At 33.9% G+C, this 25,918-nt stretch overlaps 2 protein-coding genes across 2 annotated transcripts in view; one reads left to right on the forward strand and one right to left on the reverse strand.

Annotated features, from left to right (window-relative positions):
• LOC125653998 (serine/threonine-protein phosphatase 6 regulatory ankyrin repeat subunit B-like) overlaps window positions 1-25,918 on the forward strand; it is a 1,068,599-nt gene that overhangs the window by 880,793 nt on the left and 161,888 nt on the right. The gene's annotated exons all lie outside the window — the stretch shown is intronic.
• Window positions 7,109-25,918, reverse strand: part of LOC125654621 (protein phosphatase 1H-like) — a 35,101-nt gene continuing 16,291 nt past the window's right edge. The window contains exons 5-11 of the mRNA XM_048884612.2: window positions 23,131-23,243; window positions 21,213-21,297; window positions 17,879-17,997; window positions 14,915-14,978; window positions 14,473-14,580; window positions 12,838-12,989; window positions 7,109-10,860 (exon numbers count right to left, since the gene is read on the reverse strand). Of these exons, the coding sequence (XP_048740569.1) occupies window positions 10,728-10,860; window positions 12,838-12,989; window positions 14,473-14,580; window positions 14,915-14,978; window positions 17,879-17,997; window positions 21,213-21,297; window positions 23,131-23,243 (774 nt within the window). The 3' untranslated portion in view covers window positions 7,109-10,727. The remainder of the gene's footprint in view (window positions 10,861-12,837; window positions 12,990-14,472; window positions 14,581-14,914; window positions 14,979-17,878; window positions 17,998-21,212; window positions 21,298-23,130; window positions 23,244-25,918) is intronic.

Consider the following 25,918-nt stretch of genomic DNA (forward strand, 5'->3'; position numbering starts at 1 on the left):
AAGAAATTATTGCTTCTTTTATCGTTTAGTACATTTTTCTAAACAAGATACCACGATTTACCGTAAATTTGAAAATTGTACGGGGGGAGCGCGCCGGTTGCGCCCCCCTTAAATCCGCCACTGGAATATGTACAACTTCACGTAGTGCCTGAGACAGATTCAATTCAAAGTTCAATTATTTTTTTTTAATTCACCAAACATGCTGGCATATGAAATTCTCCCTAGATGTGAAAAAGTCTGTTAACACTGTATCTCGAGTTCAACGGAGGATGAATTGCATTTTCTACTCGAATGTCCACTACTACTGCCACTACATAATAATCCTAGAGGAGAATTTCTGAGTTTGCTGTTTTATTATGCAATATTTAATTGTAAAATCCAATACAAGAAAACAACATACAAGTACAGTATATAGTTGTGTGCCAACATACATACATGTACAATATATATAGTTGTGTGTCAACATGCATACATGTACAATATATATAGTTGTGTGTCAACATGCATGTACAATATATATAGTTGTGTGTCAACATGCATGTACAATATATATAGTTGTGTGTCAACATGCATGTACAATATATATAGTTGTGTGTCAACATACATTTACAGTCTATAGTTGTGTGTCAACATACATTTACAGTCTATAGTTGTGTAACAACATACATTTACAGTCTATAGTTGTGTGTCAACATTCATGTACAATATAATTACACATGTAGTTGTGTGCATGTTTAACAGGCTGATTACTGTAACACAGCTAAGTAGAGTTACTATGCTGCTACTACATGGACATGTTTTGTGTGTATTCTATACACTGGTAGATTTGACGGGTAACTCTCTAGTCATCATGCAGTGCATTTGTCTTTGTTTTTCTTTGTCATAGGCACCCTATATTTCTGTGATTTTGGACTTTGTGTACATCCTAATGTTACCCCGTGCGCCCAAATTGGTTGAATTATTTGAATAAATATTCTAATTTTACTCTGTTAAACAATATGAGATATATATAATGAATTTATTTTATTTATTTTTATGTTAGTAATGTATAGTAGTAGCTCAGGCTAGCGGGTTAACCCTAAGCTCGATCTGTAGCATTACATCTCTATAAAGAGAATATATATCAGTAGCTAGAACACTGGACTGCTCCGGAATCGCTCCCTTTCTAGAACACTGGACTGCTCCGGGATCGCTTCCTTTCTAGAACACTGGACTGCTCCGGGATCGCTCCCTTTCTAGAACGCTGGACTGCTCCGGGATCGCTCCCTTTCTAGAACGCTGGACTGCTCCGGGATCGCCCCCTTTCTAGAACACTGGACTGCTCCGGGGTCGCTCCCTTTCTAGAACACTGGACTGCTCCGGGATCGCTCCCTTTCTAGAACGCTGGACTGCTCCGGGATCGCCCCCTTTCTAGAACACTGGACTGCTCCGGGGTCGCTCCCTTTCTAGAACACTGGACTGCTCCGGGATCGCCCCCTTTCTAGAACACTGGACTGCTCCGGGATCGCTCCCTTTCTCAGTAGCTAGAACACTGGACTGCTCCGGGATCGCTCCCTTTCTAGATCATTGTTTCATAATGCTTATATGCTCTTTTTTCTTGCCAAAAATTCGCCGCTTCCCCGGAAATAAAAAAAATTCTAGGTCCGCATCTAGGTGCTCATGATCAGTAACAAATTAGTACACCGAGACCAGGAAAATGCAGACAAAGATACTTCATACCAAAGTCGAAAAGAATTGGATTGGTAGTTATCAAGAAGAAGTTAAAAATGTTCAATTGTTAACGCACGACGGACGACAACCAATTGCAATAGGTAAACTCAAGTGACTTTAAAAAAATAGGGGGGGGGGGGGGGATTGAGTTGTTTTCATAATTGTCGGGATTATTTTGACATGTCAACAATTTAATTTAAAAACAAAAACAACCTAAAAGTTCAATTCAATAGTTCATCAGTTCAAACTTGCATTTCTATGCACCAGACATTAATTTACTCGTACTAAAAAGAATAACGAACTTTGGATGTAAAAATACCGGATATGGTACGTTTTTTAAAAAAAAAACCAAAAGGGGGGAGTGCTACCTGATCGATCTCTCTCCCCCCCCCACCCACCCCCACCGAATCCATCTGTACGTGTCATGGAAAGAGGCAGAAAGGGGGGGGGGGTGTAATATATTTTTCGTGTGATTCATTTTTCTCCTTCACATCATGGTTCATTCTTCTATCGGTGTTTTATTATATCGCCTCTTTCGTGATAAGCGGGTGATGGGTTTAATGTCGCTTGTTCACTATACGATGTTCATTCACCAAACAATCGGCATCTATATAGGAGTGAAAGTCGCGGGTCTCTCGGATCAGATTTTAATAATGGAGGTCCTATGTTTAAACAAAACAAGAACGTTTAATAGTTTTCACAGTTACAATTACGCCAGAAATGGCCTACTATTCGTCAGAACAGAGATGAAAATGACTTGTCAGAAAAGCCATATATTTGGGTCAGAATAGCCACGCTTTCACAAAGTACATGACGTCCCAATCACTCTGAAAACTAGTAATACTGTACTGTCAGTTAGTCCTCTTTTTCCTTTCCTGAAAAGAATGTGACATGATGAGAGAGAGAGAGAGAGAGAGAGAGAGAGAGAGAGAGGGGGGGCACTAAAATCCAACAACACATCATCTTCGCAAGCCAAGCTTACTCTAAGCGAATCGGACACTTGGCTTGCAAAGATGACAACACACAGTCCAAAGCGTAAGATTTGAATGTAGATATGTCAACTAAACGAGGATATAAGATTTTGTCGATGCAAAATACTTCAAGTTTTCAAAAGAAAAGATATTCTAAACATCGATTGTAATGGTAGAGCTATTTCTTTCAGTGTACGTATGTACACTGTAAAACAGCGTATAAGGAATATCTATATATCATCACGATCGATGTTTAGATTATCTTTTCTTTTGAAAACGTATAGTACTTTTAATAGAAAAAAAAACTTATATCCTTATGGCTGTCTTCTAGAATTATCTACCGGTATATATATAAAACAGTGTACAACTGTATTCTAGAATTATATACAGGTATATATAAACAGTGTACAACTGTATTCTAGAATTATCTACCTGTATATATAAAACTGTACAACTGTATTCTAGAATTATCTACCAGTAAAACAGTGTATAACTGTATTCTAGAATTATCTACCAGTAAAACAGTGTACAACTGTATTCTAGAATTATCTACCAGTAAAACAGTGTACAACTGTATTCTAGAATTATCTACCTGTATATATAAAACAGTGTATAACTCTATTCTAGAATTATCTAACAGTAAACAGTGTACAACTCTATTCTAGAATTATCTACCGGTATATATAAAATAGTGTCTAACTCTATTCTAGAATTATCTAACAGTAAACAGTGTATAACTGTATTCTAGAATTATCTACCGGTATATATAAAACAGTGTATAACTGTATTCTAGAATTATCTACCGGTATATACACATTGTAAAACAGTGTATAACTGTATTCTAGAATTATCTATACCGGTATATATAAAACAATGTACAACTGTATTCTAGAATTATCTACCGGTATATATAAAACAGTGCATAACTGTATTTTAGAATTATCTACCTGTATATATAAAACAGTCTATAACTCTATTCTAGAATTATCTACCGGTATATATAAAACAGTGTATAACTGTATTATAGAATTATCTACCTGTATATATAAAACAGGGTATAACTCTACTCTAGAATTATCTACCTGTATATATAAAACAGTGTACAACTGTATTCTAGAATTATCTAATGGTAAAACAGTGTATAACTGTATTCTAGAATTATCTACCAGTATATATAAAACTGTACAACTGTATTCTAGAATTATCTACCAGTAAAACAGTGTAAAACTGTATTCTAGAATTATCTACCAGTAAAACAGTGTACAACTGTATTCTAGAATTATCTAATGGTAAAACAGTGTACAACTGTATTCTAGAATTATCTACCGGTATATATAAAACAGTGTACAACTGTATTCTAGAAATATCGACCAGTAAAACAGTGTATAACTGTATTCTAAAAATATCGACCAGTAAAACAGTGTACAACTGTATTCTAAAAATATCGACCAGTAAAACAGTGTACAACTGTATTCTAGAATTATCTACCAGTATATATAAAACAGTGTACAACTGTATTCTAGAATTATCTACCAGTATATATAAAACAGTGTACAACTGTATTCTAGAATTATCTACCAGTAAAACAGTGTACAACTGTATTCTAGAATTATCTACCGGTATATATAAAACAATGTATAACTGTATTCTAGAATTATCTACCGGTATATATAAAACTGTACAACTGTATTCTAGAATTATCTACCAGTAAAACAGTGTATAACTGTATTCTAGAATTATCTACCAGTAAAACAGTGTACAACTGTATTCTAGAATTATCTACCGGTATATATAAAACAGTGTATAACTGTATTCTAGAATTATCTACCTGTATATATAAAACAGTGTACAACTGTATTCTAGAATTATCTATACCGGTATATATAAAACAGTGTATAACTCTATTCTAGAATTATCTAACAGTAAACAGTGTATAACTGTATTCTAGAATTATCTACCTGTATATATAAAACAGTGTACAACTGTATTCTAGAATTATCTACCTGTATATATAAAACAGTGTATAACTGTATTCTAGAAATATCGACCAGTAAAACAGTGTATAACTGTATTCTAGAAATATCCACCAGTAAAACAGTGTATAACTGTATTCTAGAATTATCTACCAGTATATATAAAACAGTGTACAACTGTATTCTAGAATTATCTACCGGTATATATAAACAGTGTATAACTGTATTCTAGAAATATCGACCAGTAAAACAGTGTACAACTGTATTCTAGAATTATCTATACCGGTATATATAAAACAGTGTATAACTCTATTCTAGAATTATCTAACAGTAAACAGTGTATAACTGTATTCTAGAATTATCTACCGGTATATATAAAACAGTGTATAACTGTATTCTAGAATTATCTACCTGTATATATAAAACAGTGTACAACTGTATTCTAGAATTATCTAATGGTAAAACAGTGTACAACTGTATTCTAGAATTATCTAATGGTAAAACAGTGTACAACTGTATTCTAGAATTATCTACCTGTATATATAAAACAGTGTATAACTGTATTCTAGAAATATCGACCAGTAAAACAGTGTATAACTGTATTCTAGAAATATCGACCAGTAAAACAGTGTATAACTGTATTCTAGAATTATCTACCGGTATATATAAAACAGTGTACATGTATAACTGTATTCTAGAATTATCTACCGGTATATAATAAACAGTGTATAACTGTATTCTAGAATTATCTACCTGTATATATATAACAGGGTAAAGCTCTATTCTAGAATTATCTACCAGTATATATAAAACAGTGTACAACTGTATTCTAGAATTATCTTAATTCTTGGAATTTACAAATCTGTTGGAAAAGTCAATAAATAGTCAGAACTAATGAACAATATAATAACAATAAATTATAAGCCATCTTAGGTTAGTCACAACAAACATAATCATATCACTATTTCACAAAAAATTGTTATAACTTTTCCCGACAGTTGTGTACATTCGAAGAATCAAATAATTTCAGAATGCTCCGTTTTGAATAAAGATAACTCCGTAAAATAAAACACAAAAGCTAACACAGTCGCAGCAAATTTACACCGTCTGAGACAGGAAGTAAACACTAATTATCCTATAACTTAAATCTATGTGTTTTTCAAGTTAACAAAAATTCTTATTCAGGGAAGAAAAGATTACCCATATTTCTTTCTGTTTTCACACAATGCCATCCACTGATCGCTCACTGTAATGTAACAGAAAGTGTGCCATGGTGTAGAGTAACAGCAGAAAGGTTGATGGAGCAGATTCAGTCAATCAATCAAAACATAAGTACAATGAAGATGTATTTCTACATTTTTTAAAATTCAATGGAAATGCTACTTTATTTCAGTAAGGAAGAAGGCTCATCTATCTGTCAAACGAAAGCAAGAGCTCCTCAAAGCAGGGCATCCTCTCACAATGTAAGCAATCGATAAATGTAAAGTCCCGTAGTGACCTTGACCTTTGACCTTAAAATCAATAGGGTTCTTCCTTTCTTGATAACAATTAAACACTCACCCACACATGAATGTACCAATTCACACACACACAAGCACCAAAGTACCAATTAATTCACAAAATACACACACACATGAATGATCCAGTTATTGTAGGCAATGAATTGTGAAGGAATAATGTACGGAAAACATTACCAGGTTTTTTTTTATGCAACTGAAGTTTCCAAATTCAAACTTGCATAATCATCCCAAGCCTCCTTGAAATGATTACCATAAGAATGATAAGTTTGGATTAACAATGATAATCTTGAATTATTAACAATGATAATCTTGAATTAACAATGATAATCTTGAATTTATTTTGAATTAACAATAACAATTTTGGATTAAGGCCAAGTAAAATTAATTAGTAGATTATCATTCAAACTTCACAAAAAAATGGGGCGGGTGGGAGGATTTTATTTTTTATTTTTCGCCATGGTATTCTTGACCTCGAAAATGCCTTCTCTCATTGAGAAAAGGCTTTATAAATCATAATTACGTGTGTATTTGGGTTTCTAAAAGGCAAAGTGTAACAAAGTACGTTTACGATACCGGACCGGACATAAAAATATCCGGAAATCGTAATTTTGAAAAATAAAAAAAATCGGGGTGGGGCGATTTTCGAGGGGCAGGCGGGAATGATAATCTACTAATTAATTTTACTTGGCCTAACAATGATAATCTTGGATTAACAATGGTAATTTTGGATTGATAATGATAATCTTGGATTAACAATGATAATCTTGGATTAACAATGGTAATTTCGGATTAACAATGATAATCTTGGATTAACAACAATAATTTTGGATTAACAATGCTAATTTTGGATTAACAATGATAATCTTGGATTAATCATGATAATCTTGATATACAATGCACCAGCGTACAAGGCCTGTTAGGTAGATTAACAAACTTTACTGGGATTATGAAATTTTTTAATCAAATAGAAATGATGAGTATCAGCAGATTAAATAAAAATGTACAATATTGTACAAACTGACAAGTACAAAATATTGTAATAGCTACAGTAAAATAAATAGCACTAGTCCAAATCATGAAATATAACCATCTCTGCATGACTAAGGTTGCACATATAAATACATTCAACATTTCAAACTTCAGAGTATATATATTGTATCATGTACAAAATTGCATAATCAATCATCAGCTTCAAATGAAAATCATTTGTTTTCAGTTCTACACATATATCGTATTTGAATTGATTTATCTTGAATACTGAGAACATTTATATATATACATACAGAAAGATTTTCTTCCAAACTTTGCTCTGTGAAGTTATATACAAAAATCATTAAAACAAGCAATATTGGGGAAAGGAATGTGAACAATATCTTAACAACTTTGAAGATGTTCATGTCTAAACATAATGCCCCCGAGGATAACTTATGTTGTGATAAATACGACATCATAGAATGACCTTGATCTTTGTCAGTCACATAGCAATCAAAGGTCAGACTGTGAACTTTACAGAGTATGAAATCTCTATGTGCAGTATAGCTAGTAAAAAAAAATTCAACTAAGGTTAATTAAAGTTGCTGATGGACAATGACACAGGGCCAATTCAATCATACAGGGTACCGTAAATCTGGATTTACATAAACCAAATTAACAGGCATGGTGTTTACACTGCAATTCTCAAGCGAGGATAACCATAACTAACTGGCCCCAAAAGACAAAGCGAGACAGTAAAAACAATCAATGTTTCCCTATCTTTGATCTCGGGGGCATAAAAAAAATGAAATAATATTAGAACATAATGTAATACATACGTATATCATCATGACCTCTTATAAAGAACTGTCAGTTCCGTGCTTGTTATACAGGATGAATATATGTTTTGGCAAATGATTATGGCAAAAGGGAATTGACATTAAAACATGAGCATTGCCAGGTGCAACATCTAACTGGATGGTCTAGCACCTTATCACAATCTGAAACAGTTTGTTTTATATACATGCACATCATAAAGCCTAAATAATTTTTGGTCTTGATCCTGAAAGAAATGCCCCAACTCAACAAACTTTGTTTCTATTTTTCTCGACATTAAATCAAATAAACCCCCAAAAACAATATTTAGGAGTACAAAAAATCTTTTTTGGAATTAATTTTGTGTGTGTGGGGTGGGTTTTGGGATTAACTTAAAATAAAGCGTACCCTGCATCATCACCTGTCACTATTTTATATTTTTTGGGTCCACATCAGAATCAATCTTCCTCCCTACAAATCCACAGTTATGTCAGAAGTGTCACAAGCAGGGAGTAAACAAATCTTAGGTCTAGTGCTCAATATATATATTTATAAAACACATCACTACACTAAACCTTCATCTTTTACCCTAAAATCATTTGGCTTAAATTCTTCCTCTTCTCTCAATCCCTCCTGAAATCAAACGACCTCTTCCCTACTCACTGAAATCAACAGGCCTCTTCCCTACTCACTGAAATCAACCGACCTCTTCCCTACTCACTGAAATCAACAGGCCTCTTCCCTACTCACTGAAATCAACAGGCCTCTTCCCTACTCACTGAAATCAACAGGCCTCTTCCCTACTCACTGAAATCAACAGGCCTCTTCCCTACTCACTGAAATCAACAGGCCTCTTCCCTACTCACTGAAATCAACCGACCTCTTCCCTACTCACTGAAATCAACAGGCCTCTTCCCTACTCACTGAAATCAACAGGCCTCTTCCCTACTCACTGAAATCAACAGGCCTCTTCCCTACTCACTGAAATCAACAGGCCTCTTCCCTACTCACTGAAATCAACAGGCCTCTTCCCCTATACAATCCCTTAAAGTCAACAGGCCTCTTCCCCCTGTCCCTTAAAGTCAACAGGCCCCTTCCCCTAGCCCATGAAGTCAACTTTTCCCCTGGTCCCTGGAATGAACAGACCTCTTCCCCTAGCCTGCAGTTTTCTATTTTTCGACTGGACACAGTTACCAGCAGCAGACGGCTCTGTTGTTGATTAGTCATTACTGTGCTGTAACATGACTTTCATCAATCATCCTTCATTTCACACCCTTGATGAATTAACTGTCAATAGAGAGTTTTAAAGGCAAGCACTCAAGCATAAAGATGGAATGGTGTGTCCCAGTTATTAAAAACATCTAATCAATAATATGAGACCTTTCGCGAAGTAACAATGAGTGGAATGTTTACATGTATAATTATATCATGTATCAAAACATGGACCACGGGCCATAATGCTCACCTGAATGGTAAAATGATTCGCCTGCCTCTTTCTTTATAAATTACAAGGTACATACTAATAAGTTTTCATTTGTTTCCAAACTAACATAGTAATAAACGTACCTATGATGGCAATACAACGTATATAATAATTCTCCATCAGCATACATTAGTATTGAGATCACACGAGTTTGTTGATTGACAACTTATATGTATTTAACATAAGTCTGCCAATTTAGTTGTCACTGTCTTGGGCAATGTAGTTGGAAACTGCAAAAAGATTTTCGCTTAGTTCCGATCGAGCCGCCATTTTTGTTTACATCGACGTCATGTGTATATAATAAATTATACCATATAAACTACAGTGTATTTTGATTTCATCCCAAATGAAAGGAATAGGCAGAAATTTAAAGTTCATACTTGACTAATTATCTCTTGGACCTCTTCAGTTAGTAATGTGTGTACCTTCTTTACACGTGGTTGGAAAGAAAACAATGGTGTTGGTAATTTTTTACTTTGACTTATATGAGTATTAGGATGTATCGGACTAATTAATTCATTATGCTACACCATGTGGAAAAAAACGTTGCAAAAAGACAGATGGTATTTTGAAACTATTGCCATTAAATTATATCTCTACAACTCTAGTTTTTTTTAATACATCTTTTGTATGTCATCTGTGACAAATTTTGTGACACTGGCATGACAAAATATTGGAAGAAAACAATTCAATATCTTTGACACTTACATAAAATTGCACCTGTGTGACTAAAAGTGACGTCAGTTATGCCAAGTTTTGAGTTTTGAAACGTCTCATTCGTCCAGAATCAAATGAAGATGAGGATATCTGATAACTTTAAAATATAACATGTGTTCCACAGGACCACTATCAAAGGAGAATTTAGAGCAGACTGGGAAGCTATAATTCTGATTACTTAAAAAAAGTAAATTATGCATTTCTTCAGAAGCACCCAGAGTATCAATTGTATCATATCTTGCGTCGTTTCATGTTACTGTTCGGTAGAAGTTCACAATGAGAACAAATCATGCACAAAATTCCGTACTCATGGACGGGCAGATGGACGGACAGACTGCAAATATTTCAATCAGAAAATTTGGAACAGGTGTATGATGTATATTAACATAAAATTAATGTAACATTTGGATTTCTCAGGGAACAAAAAAACTTGTTAATTAACAAAACCACTAAATTAATCAGCTTCTGGAGTTCGGAGTTTAAAGCTCCCATGATGTTGTTTTGTGTCACGTCGACTTCATGCTGTGAAATACAGGTTCTAGATTTTCTCTTTTTGTTGTAGATGTCAGTGTTTCAAAGGTACAACAAACACAGAGATGTCATCAAATGACCCAGGGTCTCCATTCTTCTTTTTCCAGTTGTTTCCAGTATGAGATCCCCGGGCTAACGTCACGAGTTCATGAGCTACTGATAAGTACCTGTCATAGAATAAAATAACTAAGATGCAGTACATTGTATCGAACACAGATACCAAGCTCTCTATTCATACACGCAGACCTGAGATGTCAAACCCTGTATTTACTACTGTACAATATCAAATGAAATTTTCCTTGGTGATAATCCCTGGGCTTTTTGATTTGGTACTTAGTAAGTAAGTAAACCAATATATTTTAAAAACAAGATGTGCTTGTGAAAAGGCCAAGGTTAAAGGTTTTTTTAACAGTAGATAAAACCCCATGATCATGAGGTTAAAAACATAGGTAGCCAAAGAAAGGTTTCGTCACAAGGAATATACATGTGAAACATAAAAATCCTCGTTCAAGAGTTATGGCCAAGGTTAAACTTTTTTCAAAAGTAGGTCAAAACCAAGGTCAAGAGGTAAAACATCTGCTACTTAAACAAAGGTCTTGTCGAAAGAAATGCACGTGTGTAATATGAAAGCCCTATCACCAACCACTCAAAATGTTTATGCATGGCCTAGGTTAAAAAAATCCTAAAGTAGGTTAAACCCAAAAGTTACAGTTTTGAGTTTAAAAATGTTGCTTTTTAAAAAAAAAAGTTTTGTCATAAGAAGTATATAAGTGAAGTGAAAACCCTATCACCATTCATTTAAAAGGTATGGCTATAGGGTTATTATGGACAAACAGATAGAAGATGCTCCATAATCTCTGATTATATATGGGGGCATAAATTTTTTTTTCCCACGAGATTTCATTTTTCCGTTGAATTGTAATGTCACAGTTCCTAGATTGAGAAATTAATTAGACACTAACAACAGAGATTTATATTCCTGACAAAACATTAATGAATAAACATATTCAGCATTCAATGCTTCCAGTGTCTATATGTACAGTCCTTTTAATGATCCTGTAATCAGAAAGAGTTTTGGTCTGTTGGTCTGTCTGTTTGTCTGCAAAAACGCTTACCTTGGCCATAACTTTTGAATACTTTGTGCTAATGCTTTCATATTTTACATATTTGTTCCTTGTGGCAAAACCCTTCTTTTAGTACCAAAATATTTGACCTTGTGACCTTCACCTTGGAGTTCGACCTGTTTTTGAAAAAACTGAACCTTGACCATAACTTTCGAATGGTTATTGATATTGCTCTAGCTCATATTTTACATGATTGTGTGTTCATTGTGACAGTTTCTGCCTTAGGTACCTGTCATCGGGTCTTGTTTCGTTGTTCACTCACTCAGACATTGTACAATTTTCAGCATTCAGTGATAATGCAGTGTATATTCAATTTGTACTATATTTAGCATCCAGTGATTTTGGTATTTATACGTACCTCTTTTGGTTGTTGATATTGTACTATATCTAGCATTCTAACAGTGACTTCGGTATTTAATATATAAAACATATGACATCACATGAGGATCGATCAACCTTAATATATAAAACATATGACATCACATGAGGATCGATCAACCTTAATATATAAAACATATGACATCACATGAGGATCGATCAACCTTAATATATAAAACATATGGGGATCGACGTTTGGACAAGGCTGCATCGAATCTCTGGAATTCTCTGCCTTTTAAACTCAGACAATGTACTTCATTGTCTAATTTTAAAGTGGACCTCAAAATGCATCTTTTTAGATTAGCTTTTAATTTGTGATTATTTTTATATACTTAGTGCTCTTACATACAGCTCTTACAGTGCTGTTGTTTCTTATTATACGTATGTCTTTTTTACGTATTTAATTATTCCTAAGGGTTGTTTTAAATTGTTTCATATGTTATTAGGGTAATCATATCATATCGCTATATATTAATAATAATATTTATGCATTTTAATTCTGACACTATGAATATTTTATTCACATGTATGTGCACATCGATTTTATATTATCTTTTCTTTCACATTTGTAAAGCGCTTTAGAGAAGTAATGTTGATAGGGCGCTATATAAATCTTTTAATTACAATTACAATTATACATACCTTTTTTGGTTGTTGATATTGTACAATTGTAGTACATCATTCACGGATTTCCGAACCTCCTCAACCTTCAGTAAGTCCCACAATCCATCACTTCCTATCACCAAGACGTCATCATCATCTAAATCAGCTGCCTTCACATCGTAAACACACACCTTAAAAATTGAAATGCGTAACATTTTGATATATTATAGGGTTATTGAACTTATATCGGTGAATATTGGCACGAGTTGGCTGTGAAAATGCACGAGCTTGCGAGTGCATTTTGACAGCCAACGAGTGCCAATATTCACCTATATAAGTTCAATAACCCTTTTATTATATAGCTAAAGTATTTGGTTGTTAAGTTATATCCATTTTCACTCAAACTACTCCAAAATAGACGAGAATTCATCAATATTGCCAGTGTGCAATAACAGCATGCATTTCTTAACTGTTCAATATTTAACCCGTCATTAATGCATGAAGCAAACTGATTTTGTAAATGGGGACATCATAATTTATGTACAGTAAAACATAATGCTTAAGTAAATATCAAATACCGGCTCTGTCAAATTCGGAGGACCGTCGTCTGCCATTTTTGCTTGTTTACGTCGTTACGGTAACGTCAATATTGAACGCTCATACTCGGAATGTTTCGGGCGCATACAATTTACGCAATGTAAAGTTAGCGTTCAATAAATTCTCAGGATATTGAACGCTAACATTCTCTAGATTTTACGCAGATTTTATATTAGACTATTTATTAGCTATATAATAATTTTTTTTTATTCATCCCCATGTTCAGGTGTCTATAGTGATGTACGATATATTGTAATAATAATAGCTAGAGTATAAATTTAAACCACACAATAGCTTAGATTTCACTTTATAACTGAATAAAACTTAATAAACACTTAAGTATCAATTGCAATGAAGCAATAATCATTAGTATTACAGAAAAAATGACTTTGACTTTAGATTAAATGAAACTTATAATTTTTCATTTGATGCATGTATCATTTAATAACTTTTTAAGTGATGACTTAACAATGATATGTTGAAATTCCTATTCTATAAATAGTGCTAAAATTAGAATGGGGAAGATGTATTCCAGAGAAAAGTAGTCCCGTGTGCTTAGTGCAGATGAACTCCAGACAATTTTTTTAAACTAAGAAATCAAACAAATTTTTTATCCAATCAGCATCGTTGTTAAGTCATCATTTTAAAATTTATTAAATGATCATCTAATCAAAATTACATGTAGATCCTTTGATCTGCTCATGTATAAGCAATTGTATGGTGATATATGCATACATGTATACATGAGTGGATCAAAGTATCAAATTTTAATTAGATTGATGACTTCAACCTTCACAAAGTGTATAACACTTATCATTCACAAGAACTTTATTTTTGCATTAGTTTGAGAAGTGGTTATTTTGATAAATAATTTTCATCAGCGTTCAACTTGTTCATTGTACAGTATGTATCTCAGTACAAAATTATTCAAATGAACCTAAAAACAAGTTGAACGCTGATGAAAATTATTTATCACTGACAAATCCCACAAAGCATGATACATGTAGATGAAATAAAGTCTCATGAAATGAATAATTGAAACTGTCATATAAAAGAGAGCCTGATGTTAGAAAATACCTCCGGAACAGCCGACAAGAATGGCTTCATGTAGATATTGGAATCGTACAACCTCAGGTCATGGTCCCCGAAACCTCGCGCCACACCAATAGTCTGCATCAGTCTGGACTGCAATAGAACCAAGAAACCAAATTTTTTCAGATAATCATAATTCTAAATACATGTACTAGCCAAATAGAAATCCCAGTTTTGTATGTTTTCTTAAACAGTAGATTTCTCAAAATAACTAAGATATACAAATGTCAACAAATATATGCAACATTATAAGGTCAACTCATTAATTGTAACAGAAACTGTGTTGTGTCTGCTGAGGACCTCTGGCACGACAGTACAGCACTTTACTGAATCAAGTCACAGGCTATTGAGCCACTAGCCAGAGTTAGAAGGAAGACCGTGTCCAACACTATCACATCACTCCTGACTACAATCTTCTAGTCCTCACCTTATTTCCTGTGCTTGTGATGAGCGGCACTTTCAGATCATCTTGGTCAGCAATTTTGTAGCCCCTGAAAAAGCACATTTACAACTTGTCATAATTACTATGTGTAAAATAAATGAAAAACATAACTATAAATAGAAAATCAAGATTTTTAGTTGAGACTATGTCTTAATGTTCACATACCAGTATATGTCTTTTAATATTATAAATGCATTATATTTAGAGTATACAACATGGGTGGAAATTGATTTTTCAACAATTAAGCTTTGATTTGGCACTTTTTAAATGTGCTATATGCAAGACATTTAACGATGAACTTGATTTTGCGGTAGTTACAAAAAGCGCTAAATAGAATACACAGCCGAATGTAATACGTTTACAGTATCCTAGTAAACGGATCGAGTCTTATTGCACATGTGGGTCTACATATTGACAGCAGGATATCTATATATTTTCATGCTTGCCTTCAATTTTCCCATTTAAAATTTCCTTTTTACACAATTAATAGTTAACTTAATTTAATTGTCACATGCAATAGCTTTTAGACACATTTTCAAACAGTGACAACTTTCAGAAGTTTGCTTTGTACCTGCAGTAATTTTTATTACCTAATCTATTATATAAGTTGATATTACATATTTTTTCTGTTTTCCAACTTTAATCAGCAGAGAAAGGTACACAAAATGAGCAGGGGTGAAACAGTTCATTGAGTGACCTGTTATTACCCAATCATGTGACAAACTGTTTCCCGGTCACGTGAAGAACTGTTTCCCGGTCATGTGAGAAACTATTTCCCAATTAGCAGATTTGGTTATAAAACAATTATTTCATGCCTACTCGGGGAAACAGTCAAAACTTTTGCCCCTCGATAGTGGTGAAGACCCGGGAAACTGTTGTCCTCGGCCTACGGCCTCTGACAATAGTTTCCCAGGTCTTCACCCTCAGGACAATAGTTTTGACTGTTTCCCGAGTAGGCATGAAATAATTGTTTATGAAATGGAAGGATCCTCTGCATATTGACATTCTATAACTATAAGATACCAGGCCCTGGAGCCATGCAACATTCTATATGTTACCAGATACCAGGCCCTGGAGCCATGCAACATTCTATATGTTACCAGATACCAGACCCTGGAGCCATGCAACATTCTATATGTTACCAGATACCAGACCCTGGAGCCATTCAACATTCTATATGTTACCAGATACCAGACCCTGGAGCCATGCAACATTCTATATGTTACCAGATACCAGACCCTGGAGCCATTCAACATTCTATATGTTACCAGATACCAGACCCTGGAGCCATTCAACATTCTATATGTTACCAGATACCAGACCCTGGAGCCATTCAACATTCTATATGTTACCAGATACCAGACCCTGGAGCCATGCAACATTCTATATGTTACCAGATACCAGACCCTGGAGCCATTCAACATTCTATATGTTACCAGATACCAGACCCTGGAGCCATTCAACATTCTATATGTTACCAGATACCAGACCCTGGAGCCATGCAACATTCTATATGTTACCAGATACCAGGCCCTGGAGCCATACAAGTTTGCTCTTGATCTCATATTTCACAATCTGATTAAAATCAGATCCTTTGATCCGCTCCCATAGATTGCTACAATAGGACCTAATGTAGTGATTTACGTGAGCAGATGAAAGAATCTGATTTTTATCAAATTGCACATTTCAAAGTGTTTTTTCATCATAAAACTTAGGTCAAAGTTCAGATCCTTTCACTGTACTGTACATATAGTGCATCTAAATTCTTGTAGCTGCAATAATGTAGCCCTCTCTGATTTTTTTTTTTTTTTTTTTTTTTAGGGAGAGGGCTACAACTCCTTAGGATCTCTGTAATGGTGCAAATGCGGGAGTGATTCACTCCCGCAACATTTGCGCTCATTCTAAACATTTCCTGACTTTCTTTACGTAAATAAAATGATATTCTATGTTTCTTAGTCAATATATAAATTTACAACCTGCAACTTTAGATTTGTGAGGCTCTATTCTACCGTTTTCAGCAATTTCGATAAATTCCAACTTCTCGATTCATATTTGTGCTCCATGTTTGATGTACTGAAGTTTCAACTTCCGGTTGTCAAGTCATTTGCATATGCCATATAAGGTAGTATTTACATCAATGGACAAGTATGGAGGCGAAAGCTATTTCGTCGGTATTGAAAAGGTTTGAATTTAATATCAAGTTAAAAGCCGAACAGCAGAGTGTAAATTCTTTCTGCAACAATATCATTTTCCTTTCTTTGTCGAAGTGGCTCGAGTAACTACATTTTCGCGCTGATTGTCAATGTTTAGGCTTTTCATTAGATCCACCTACGAGATCTCGCGATAACAAGCATGGCGGAGCAGACGAAGAATTTTGCATGCTGTACATTATATTTAATGAAAAACACCTTTATTAGACATGCCCGAGCACAAAGTTTGTACTCCTTTTGGTGTAAACAACATTTGGGACTAATACACAGAGTTTATTATCGGTTATCATTAAAATTATTTTGCACCATTACGGAGATCCTATGGAATTGTAGCCCTATCCCGAAAACGTCAGAATAAAAAAAAAATTGGATAGGGCTACATTATTGCAGCTAAAATTCTTGGTGTAGGTTATAAAATTTTTACAAGTTCTATGGGATGTAAATTTCATGATATGAACAGTTTCCATTCATTAAATAAAGATAGATTTCAAATATATGATTTGAGTATATTTTGTTGAGGTTTTAAATTCATGGAATAGAGAAATGATAACACACAAAATCTACGAATATTGGCCCCTCCCCCAAAATGAATTATTCCACATTTGTAGAGTTTTCAAAATAAGATTACAAATGTATAACACTCCAAGTGTACTCATTGTAACAGAAACAGTGTTGTCTCTGTAGGGGATCGAACCCCGGACCTCTGGCACGACGGTCCAGTATTAACCGTTATACCTACCAACCAGCCATTGTGGGTCCTCTGTATAAAATCGGCTTTCCCATGTCACTTCTGGTGATTCTCTTTAAGTATTCGTAACACGTGAACTCTTCATGTAACAGATCTGGCTTAGCCATACCCTATAACATATAATAATTCAACTTAGTACCAACACAAATCCAGTGGCTTAGCCATACCCTATAACATATAATAATTCAACTTACTACGAACACAAATCCAGCAAGAATATGCTATTTCTCACGACATAATTTTACTACAACAGAAGAGATTTTTCCTTGATTTAAGGAATGAAAGTAATTTTTACACCGTTTTATACGATATAGAGTAAGAGGGGGCTGCAGCGTACACATAATTAACGGCAAAGCAGTTTATAAACGAGCCTAAACAGTCCTACCCGTAACTTGCTTTGTATCTCATAAAATAAGTAGAAAGTATACTTTCAATGGTCATTAACTTATACGAAAACAGATTTTATGTAATTTGAAAAACGATTTTAAACAAATACACGATTTTTTTATCATGTGGAGCAATATTGTAGCAACAAAATGGAAACAACTGAATCAAATGTATTGCCATGTGAAATAGATGTGACACGATTTAATGGCAAATTTTTTTATACAGCGTAAAGAATGTTAATAAAGCCAAACTAACCAATCAAATTATGTTTTACAGGTGACATTAAATTATATAAAAGTTTACATTTGAACTTATATTCATGATGATTAATTAACTTACATATTTTTGATGATTAACAAAAGGTTCTGCAACTTGGCTTGATCAGATATTTGTGCAAAGGGGTCATTGATGTGGGATATGAACCCGGAGGTACCCAGAGGAAACCCAACATGTCTGAGTAAGTGACCACACTATCCTCTAACATACAACCACTGGTGATCCCGAGGATGGAACACAGGCCGCAGTGGTGAGAATTTTATTTAAGGTATTCCATGTACATGTATAATGAAAGGATAATGAACAATTTTGAAGGATTTAGACCAACATAAATGTTTATTGTTAAATAATGATGAAAGTGAAGCAGATGAAATTCACATGACTGGTGAATGATTAGAAGTTGACCTTTTCGCACTTAAGACTTTTTGGAAGAGTTGTCTGCCCTTTGTAAAAATAAGAAAAATCTCATTTTCTAAAAATGTGTGTGGTCAATGATTAATTTTATTTCATATTTTCATTAAGAGAAAGTGTATGTAACTTTGTACCAAGAGATTTGTACGAAAATATAATTTCTTTTTAAAATATTGTAATAAAACATGTTTTTCCCAAAAACTTCAATGTTAAATTCTAGGTGAAATAAATCAAGCAGTAAACAAAATTTTGAAAATTCCTATGGTGGATTATTTTTATTTGATGAACCCTTCAAAATGATACCATGATTACAAAAATTCCACCATCTATTTATTAGATATGAAATATGGTCATTATACATTGAATACCTTAAAGGGACTGATTCACGATTTTCCTCAAAATTTTGTTTTTCACTTTAAATGATCAAAATCTACAGTCCAATATATTTAGAAGGTTTCACAAAAAAAATTAAGTTTATTCATCATGACAGAGGTTCATTATAGAGAGTTTATTATTTGTTTTGAAAACAAAGATTGAGGTGTGTTATTCAATATTGATTACGGTGTTTTCAAAATAAATGGATTTGGCCAAGTTTATTATATATATCACATCTCAAGTATACTTTAGGTAAAATGTGTCATTTAAAAGTTAAAATTTGTGATTGTACAAAATGAAGATGCTTTAAATAACAAAATTAACGTTTCACTGGTTTGTTTGTTTACATAAAATGACTCGAGTCTTTGTTTACATAAAACAGAATCAAAGCTAAAATATTGCTCTTATCCTTGCATTCAGACGGTCCAAATTTTGGTGTCAACATTAAATGAGTTATATTTTTAATTTTTAACATAAAAAAATGAAAAACATATCTTTCGAAAAATGTGAACCAGTCCCTTTAAGTGTGTTAATTACTATGTGCTACCCAGACAACCTTGATATTACTACTCAAACTTACGCAGGATCTAGCTAGTTATCTTTCAAAAGAATAATATCAAATAAGGTGAAATAAACAATGTATGTGTTACTGACCTCAGAGATTATTTTAATAATTGACTTGAGACAGTGTATGATATACAATAATCATAATCGCTTCTCGATTTGAAAGGGATATTCATTTACAATTTGCAAGCAGATCTAACTTTAATTAGAATAGATTGATGTCATACAACTGACCTAAGGCAATTAATCATATTACATAATATAGTAAACTAAGAGAGTGTATCTTATACAAATTATTAACTCAGTTAGTGTAAAATATAGAAATTATTGTGACATGCATGCAGTCTCCAGAGTTTATTATATACAAAATCATCCTATGATAACACACATCTAGTGAATCAACAATTTAATTACTACAATCTATAACAATTTAATTACTACAATCTATAACAATTTAATTACTATTAACAATCTATAACAATTTAATTACTACAATCTATAACAATTTAATTACTACATGTATTAACAATCTATAACAATTTAATTACTACAATCTATAACAATTTAATTACTACATGTATTAACAATCTATAACAATTTAATTACTACAATCTATAACAATTTAATTACTACAATCTATAACAATTTAATTACTATTAACAATCTATAACAATTTAATTACTACAATCTATAACAATTTTGAGGTGCTCTTTTGCTTTACTGAATTGTGTTGGGGTTGACAACATATGCGTATTAGTACAGTGAAATACAGGGAAATCATCTAGCCTTGTACATTTGTGGGAATAAAGAGTATAATAATGTTAAATTTAAATTTCTGTTTTGAATGACCAAATCAATAAATTGAGTGCAGTCATGCAGTTTTGTTGTTTTATTGAATTCAATAAACAAAAACTTTAATTATTCTATGTTACTATGATTTAATTTAACAATGATAAAATTCATTGTCACATCTGTTATAAATTTGTGGACAAGGGGAGTAACTCTAGAAGAATTCTGAGTCAACACCACAAACAACACCACTAAATCTAGAGATTTGTCAAACCTTGATTTTAGTTTTGTTGTTTTCGTGGTGGAGCAAAACTAAAAGTACCATTTAAGAACAGAATAAAGAGTCTGCTTGAAGAACAAGATAACCTGTCCATAAATGTACTACTTATGAATGAAACTATATATTCAACAAAAAGTAATGAAACATCAGTTTATTGTTATCATATTTATTGTTATCATATTTTACTATATAATGATTAATTGATTTAATAATTTCTTTTTTTTTTTAAAACAAAGTACTTACGAGAGCGAGGATTCTCTGCCGTTCGGAGTACGGAGTCATGTCCCTTGATAGTCTGATGGCTCGGCCCTTGTTATATAAGACTGCCCTTGTATAGTACAACAGAATGTTAGCATACAATCTACAGGTCAATATAATATAAGTATAAGTCAATAACTGTTATCAATATATGTATATGACAATAATTGTTATCTGTAAGGTCAATACAATACTTGTCAATAGCTGCACAGTGATCTGTACAATATATGTATAAGTCAATAACTGTGATCTGTAAGGTCAATACAATATATGTATAAGTCAATAACTGTGATCTGTAAGGTCAATACAATATATCTATAAGTCAATAACTGTGATCTGTAAGGTCAATACAATATATGTATAAGTCAATAACGTGATCTGTAAGGTCAATACAATATATGTATAAGTCAATAACTGTGATCTGTAAGGTCAATACAATATATGTATAATCAAACTGTTATCGGTACGTGGAAAATATGCATGGTGGTAATTTATACCAAACACAGGTATTTACACAGTTATCAATCCAGCTAGACAATTCTGAAACACAGGAGTTAGACGTGCATTAACAATTTTCAACACAGGAGTTACAGAACATTGGCAGATCCGGAACGGGGGAGGGGGGGGGGGGGGGGGTTGGGGGGTTGGACATCTATGTAGTTTTTTAATAATACAATTGTGTCTGCAATTTTTTTTTGATCTACAAGTTAAATATTACAAGTCTCTTATTAACCAGCACTGAATGATACACATATTTATTTTTATTGATTCACTGGATATATAATCTTGTGCAGTTTCTAGATCATCTCTCTAGATCCCCCCCACCCCACCCCACCCCCACCCCTTCCAAATTGCTGGATCCATATTGACTGGGAATTCTTCAACACAGGAGTTCGACTAGCAGCAAATTTGAAGTTCTCTGGGATATATATAGGGGCAGATCTCTGGTCTGTCCCAATATTTCCCAGGGAGCTACAGATCTGCAGCTAAAGTTAGACATGTATTGGTAATTCTTCAACACAGGAGTTAAAGACAAGTATTGACTGACAAATCTTAAATACAGGAGTGATAGACAAGTATTGACTGACAAATCTTAAACACAGGGGTTATAGACAAGTATTGATGAATAACTTTGTATTCTGTGAGGGTACTATGAGATATATCATAAATACATGTTCATGCAACACAGAACATCTTGCGCAAATATTCCGTATTTGTATTACAATTTGTACTGTAGAATGCTATAGATGTTACATTTTGTAGTGTAGAATGCTAAAACCTATTACATTTTGTAGTGTAGAATGCTAAAACCTATTACATTTTGTAGTGTAGAATGCTAAAATCTATTACATTTTGTAGTGTAGAATGCTAAAATCTATTACATTTTGTAGTGTAGAATGCTAAAACCTATTACATTTTGTAGTGTAGAATGCTAAAACCTATTACATTTTGTAGTGTAGAATGCTAAAACCTATTACATTTTGTAGTGTAGAATGCTAAAACCTATTACATTTTGTAGTGTAGAATGCTAAAACCTATTACATTTTGTAGTGTAGAATGCTATAAATGTATTACATTTTGTAATGTAGAATGCTATAACATATTACATTTTGTAGTATAGAATACAATAAATATATTACATTTTGTAGTGTAGAATGCTATAAAGGTATTACATTTGACTGAGTATCATTTTTTTAATTAATTACTTCATTGGCATGGAACTGCTGCTAACTGAAACACATCATTAAATGTTTAACTCAGTGTTAAATCATCCAAAACCTGATCTTTGTTGAACATTATATAAGCTCGTTATCATCATACAACAAACTGGAATTACGTCATATCCACACAATTTAGAGTGAACTTTGGAATTCTGGGAAATTTCCACGTCTAACCCTCCTACCTGCAGTCGCCAGCGTTAGCCACAAAGAGTTTCCCCATAATAAAAATGGCAACAATCACAGCACAGCCTCCTCTTATTGAGTATGTTGTCTTCTCTCGCTTGATCTGCTCATCCTGCAAAAACGTAACAAATGCTAATACTATGTACATTTACAGCCTCATCTGTACAATATACCATAAGCATACATTTTACGTGTGGTACATGTACTTATTTCTGTTAAGTCTGCGGTCATATAAAATCTGCAATTTCATACCAGCAGATTTAAAGCATGTAAGCTACCATATTATTATACCTCAGTTTGAGAATTCTATGCAACGCGTAATCTGATTGGTCTAGACGTTCACATGCCAGGGATGACAAAACTTCATGTCTCCCCCTCAAACATCATATCTCCCTATCATATTTACCCCTTGGGCAGCCTCTTGCATTTTCCATAAATTTAACGTCAAGGTAGACGAAGTGTATTGTGACGTCACAATAAGTCAGAGTCATTCTACTTTCATAGTTCGTAAGGCACAAAATATGCGGGTCTCTGATACACAGTTGAATCGCATGGTTTTGGTTGATACAAAAACAAGCAAGTAAATTAGCATTCAAGGAGAATGGAAATACAAAAACTGATTATCATGTCACTGTATTTCGTTGTTTGTACCTTCTACCGTAATATGTTGACGGCGCGGTATTACCGTGTTAGGGTGATCTCAGCTACATACAATGTATAGATGAGCGGACTACAATTTCAAATGCACTTTGAGTCTTGCTTTGTTTTGGTATAATAAACAATTTATTGCATGAATGTTCGGGAAATATGAAGATTTATTCACCCAAGAAAAATCATATTCCCCGAAGGCAACATGATTTTTCTTGGGTGAATAAATCTTCATATCTCCCTTACTATCATGCAATAAATGTATAAGCATACATTTTACGTGTGGTATTTATTTCTGCTAAGTCTGCGGTGATATAAAATCTGCAATTTCATACCAGCAGATTTAAAGCATGTAAGCTACAATTGTATTTTCATGTAAGACATACATACATGTATATGCAACTCTGAAATTTCGTACCCAACAGACCAAACCAAAAATGATAAAAAAAAGATGTGTTTTTGGATGGGAATTAAACCTCAATAATGAAGGAGGAAGTCTTTCGTGTAATTCAGATTAGATCTTGAATTCATCCACTCACTTATAGTTCTCTGTACAAGGTTAGGGTAGGAAGTATGTAAGCGAATCTTACTCCTGATTTTAACAAGAGGTACTGTGAGCAATGCTCACTAAGAATACCCCCAGCTTACCCCAATCTCCCAAAGGGTGTTGGTAATAGGTATAAACTACCTCTTTTCTGAGTGTTGCTACTTCGATGTCCAGTGCACATGACCTTTGACCTTTTGACCCCAAAGTCGATAGGGAACATCTTCATCCCATGGGTAGTCCATATGTATGATATGGTGACTGTAGGTGGAAAGGATAACGCTTTAGAGCCCGGAAACCATATTGCTACTTCAATGTCCAGTGCACGTGACCTTTGACCTTTTGACCCCAAAATCGATAGGGAACATCTTCATCCTATGGGTAGTCCATATGTATGATATGGTGACTGTAGGTGGAAAGAATAACACTTTAGAGCCCGGAAACCATATTGCTACTTCGATGTCCAGTGTGCTTGACCTTTGACCTTTTGACCCCAAAATCGATAGGGAACATCTTCATCCCATGGGTAGTCCATATATATCATATGGTGACGGTAGGTGGAAAGGATAATGCTTTAGAGCCCGGAAACCATTGCATCTACAGACGGACGGACGGACAGACGGACAACTCGATTCCAGTATACCCCCCCACAACTTGTTGCGGGGGTTATAAAGAGGCATCCTTGCTCATCATTACCATGCTATTAGTTTGTCTACTTAATACCCAGAGACAGAGAAGATTTTCAAAGAATTTCTACATTTTCACTATATGACCAATAGAGCCCCACCCTAACACAAGAACCCCTGCCCCAGGGGCCATGAATTTCACAATTTTGGTAGAGGGCTTAATGCTCATTATAATTATGCCCACAGTTTGGCTTCTTGATGTCCAGGAGTAAAGAAGAAGATTTTTTAAAATTACACTCATTTTGATGGTTTTTGCCCCACCCCTCAGGCCCCAGGGGGGCAGGGACCACGAATTTTACAATTTTTGTTCCCCTTCACCCACAGATGCTATATGCCAAAATTGGTTGAAATTGGTTCAGGGGTTTCAGAGAAGAAGCTGAAAATGTTCAAATGTTAACGCACGACGCACGACGACGGACAAAAACAGATAGCAATAGGTCACCTGAATGAATTCAGGTGACCTAAAAAATTTGGGGCGTCATCTAATTCGTTAGTGACATCACAGTCGTCAAACTCTCTGAACAGAGACCTAATATGAAAAATTTCAGGACGTCATGTGATTAGCTTTTATCCAATCATCTACAATTTGTCTGAAGCGGGATGATAATGTACTTTAACTTTAGAATAATATACATGTAGTGTACTGTAACTTGATTTTGATGTCAATATTCATCTCTACAGAAGTCATGGAAAGAAACAAGATGCCTATAGGCCACATCACTCACATTGGTCCTGCTGGTTTTTAGCTATTGTGATTTTTAAAAGATTTTTTGTAATCTTCATTCCCACAAAAAACTTTGACCCATATTGTAGCCCCAACCTAGCCCATTTAAGGGTCACGATATAACCATGATACAATGTCACAAGATAAAAAATATCATGGTATGAAATGTAAAGTCTTGTCATTAA

The sequence above is a fragment of the Ostrea edulis genome, chromosome 7, assembly GCF_947568905.1.
Source record: "Ostrea edulis chromosome 7, xbOstEdul1.1, whole genome shotgun sequence".
In the NCBI taxonomy this organism is placed as follows: Eukaryota; Metazoa; Mollusca; class Bivalvia; order Ostreida; family Ostreidae; genus Ostrea; species Ostrea edulis.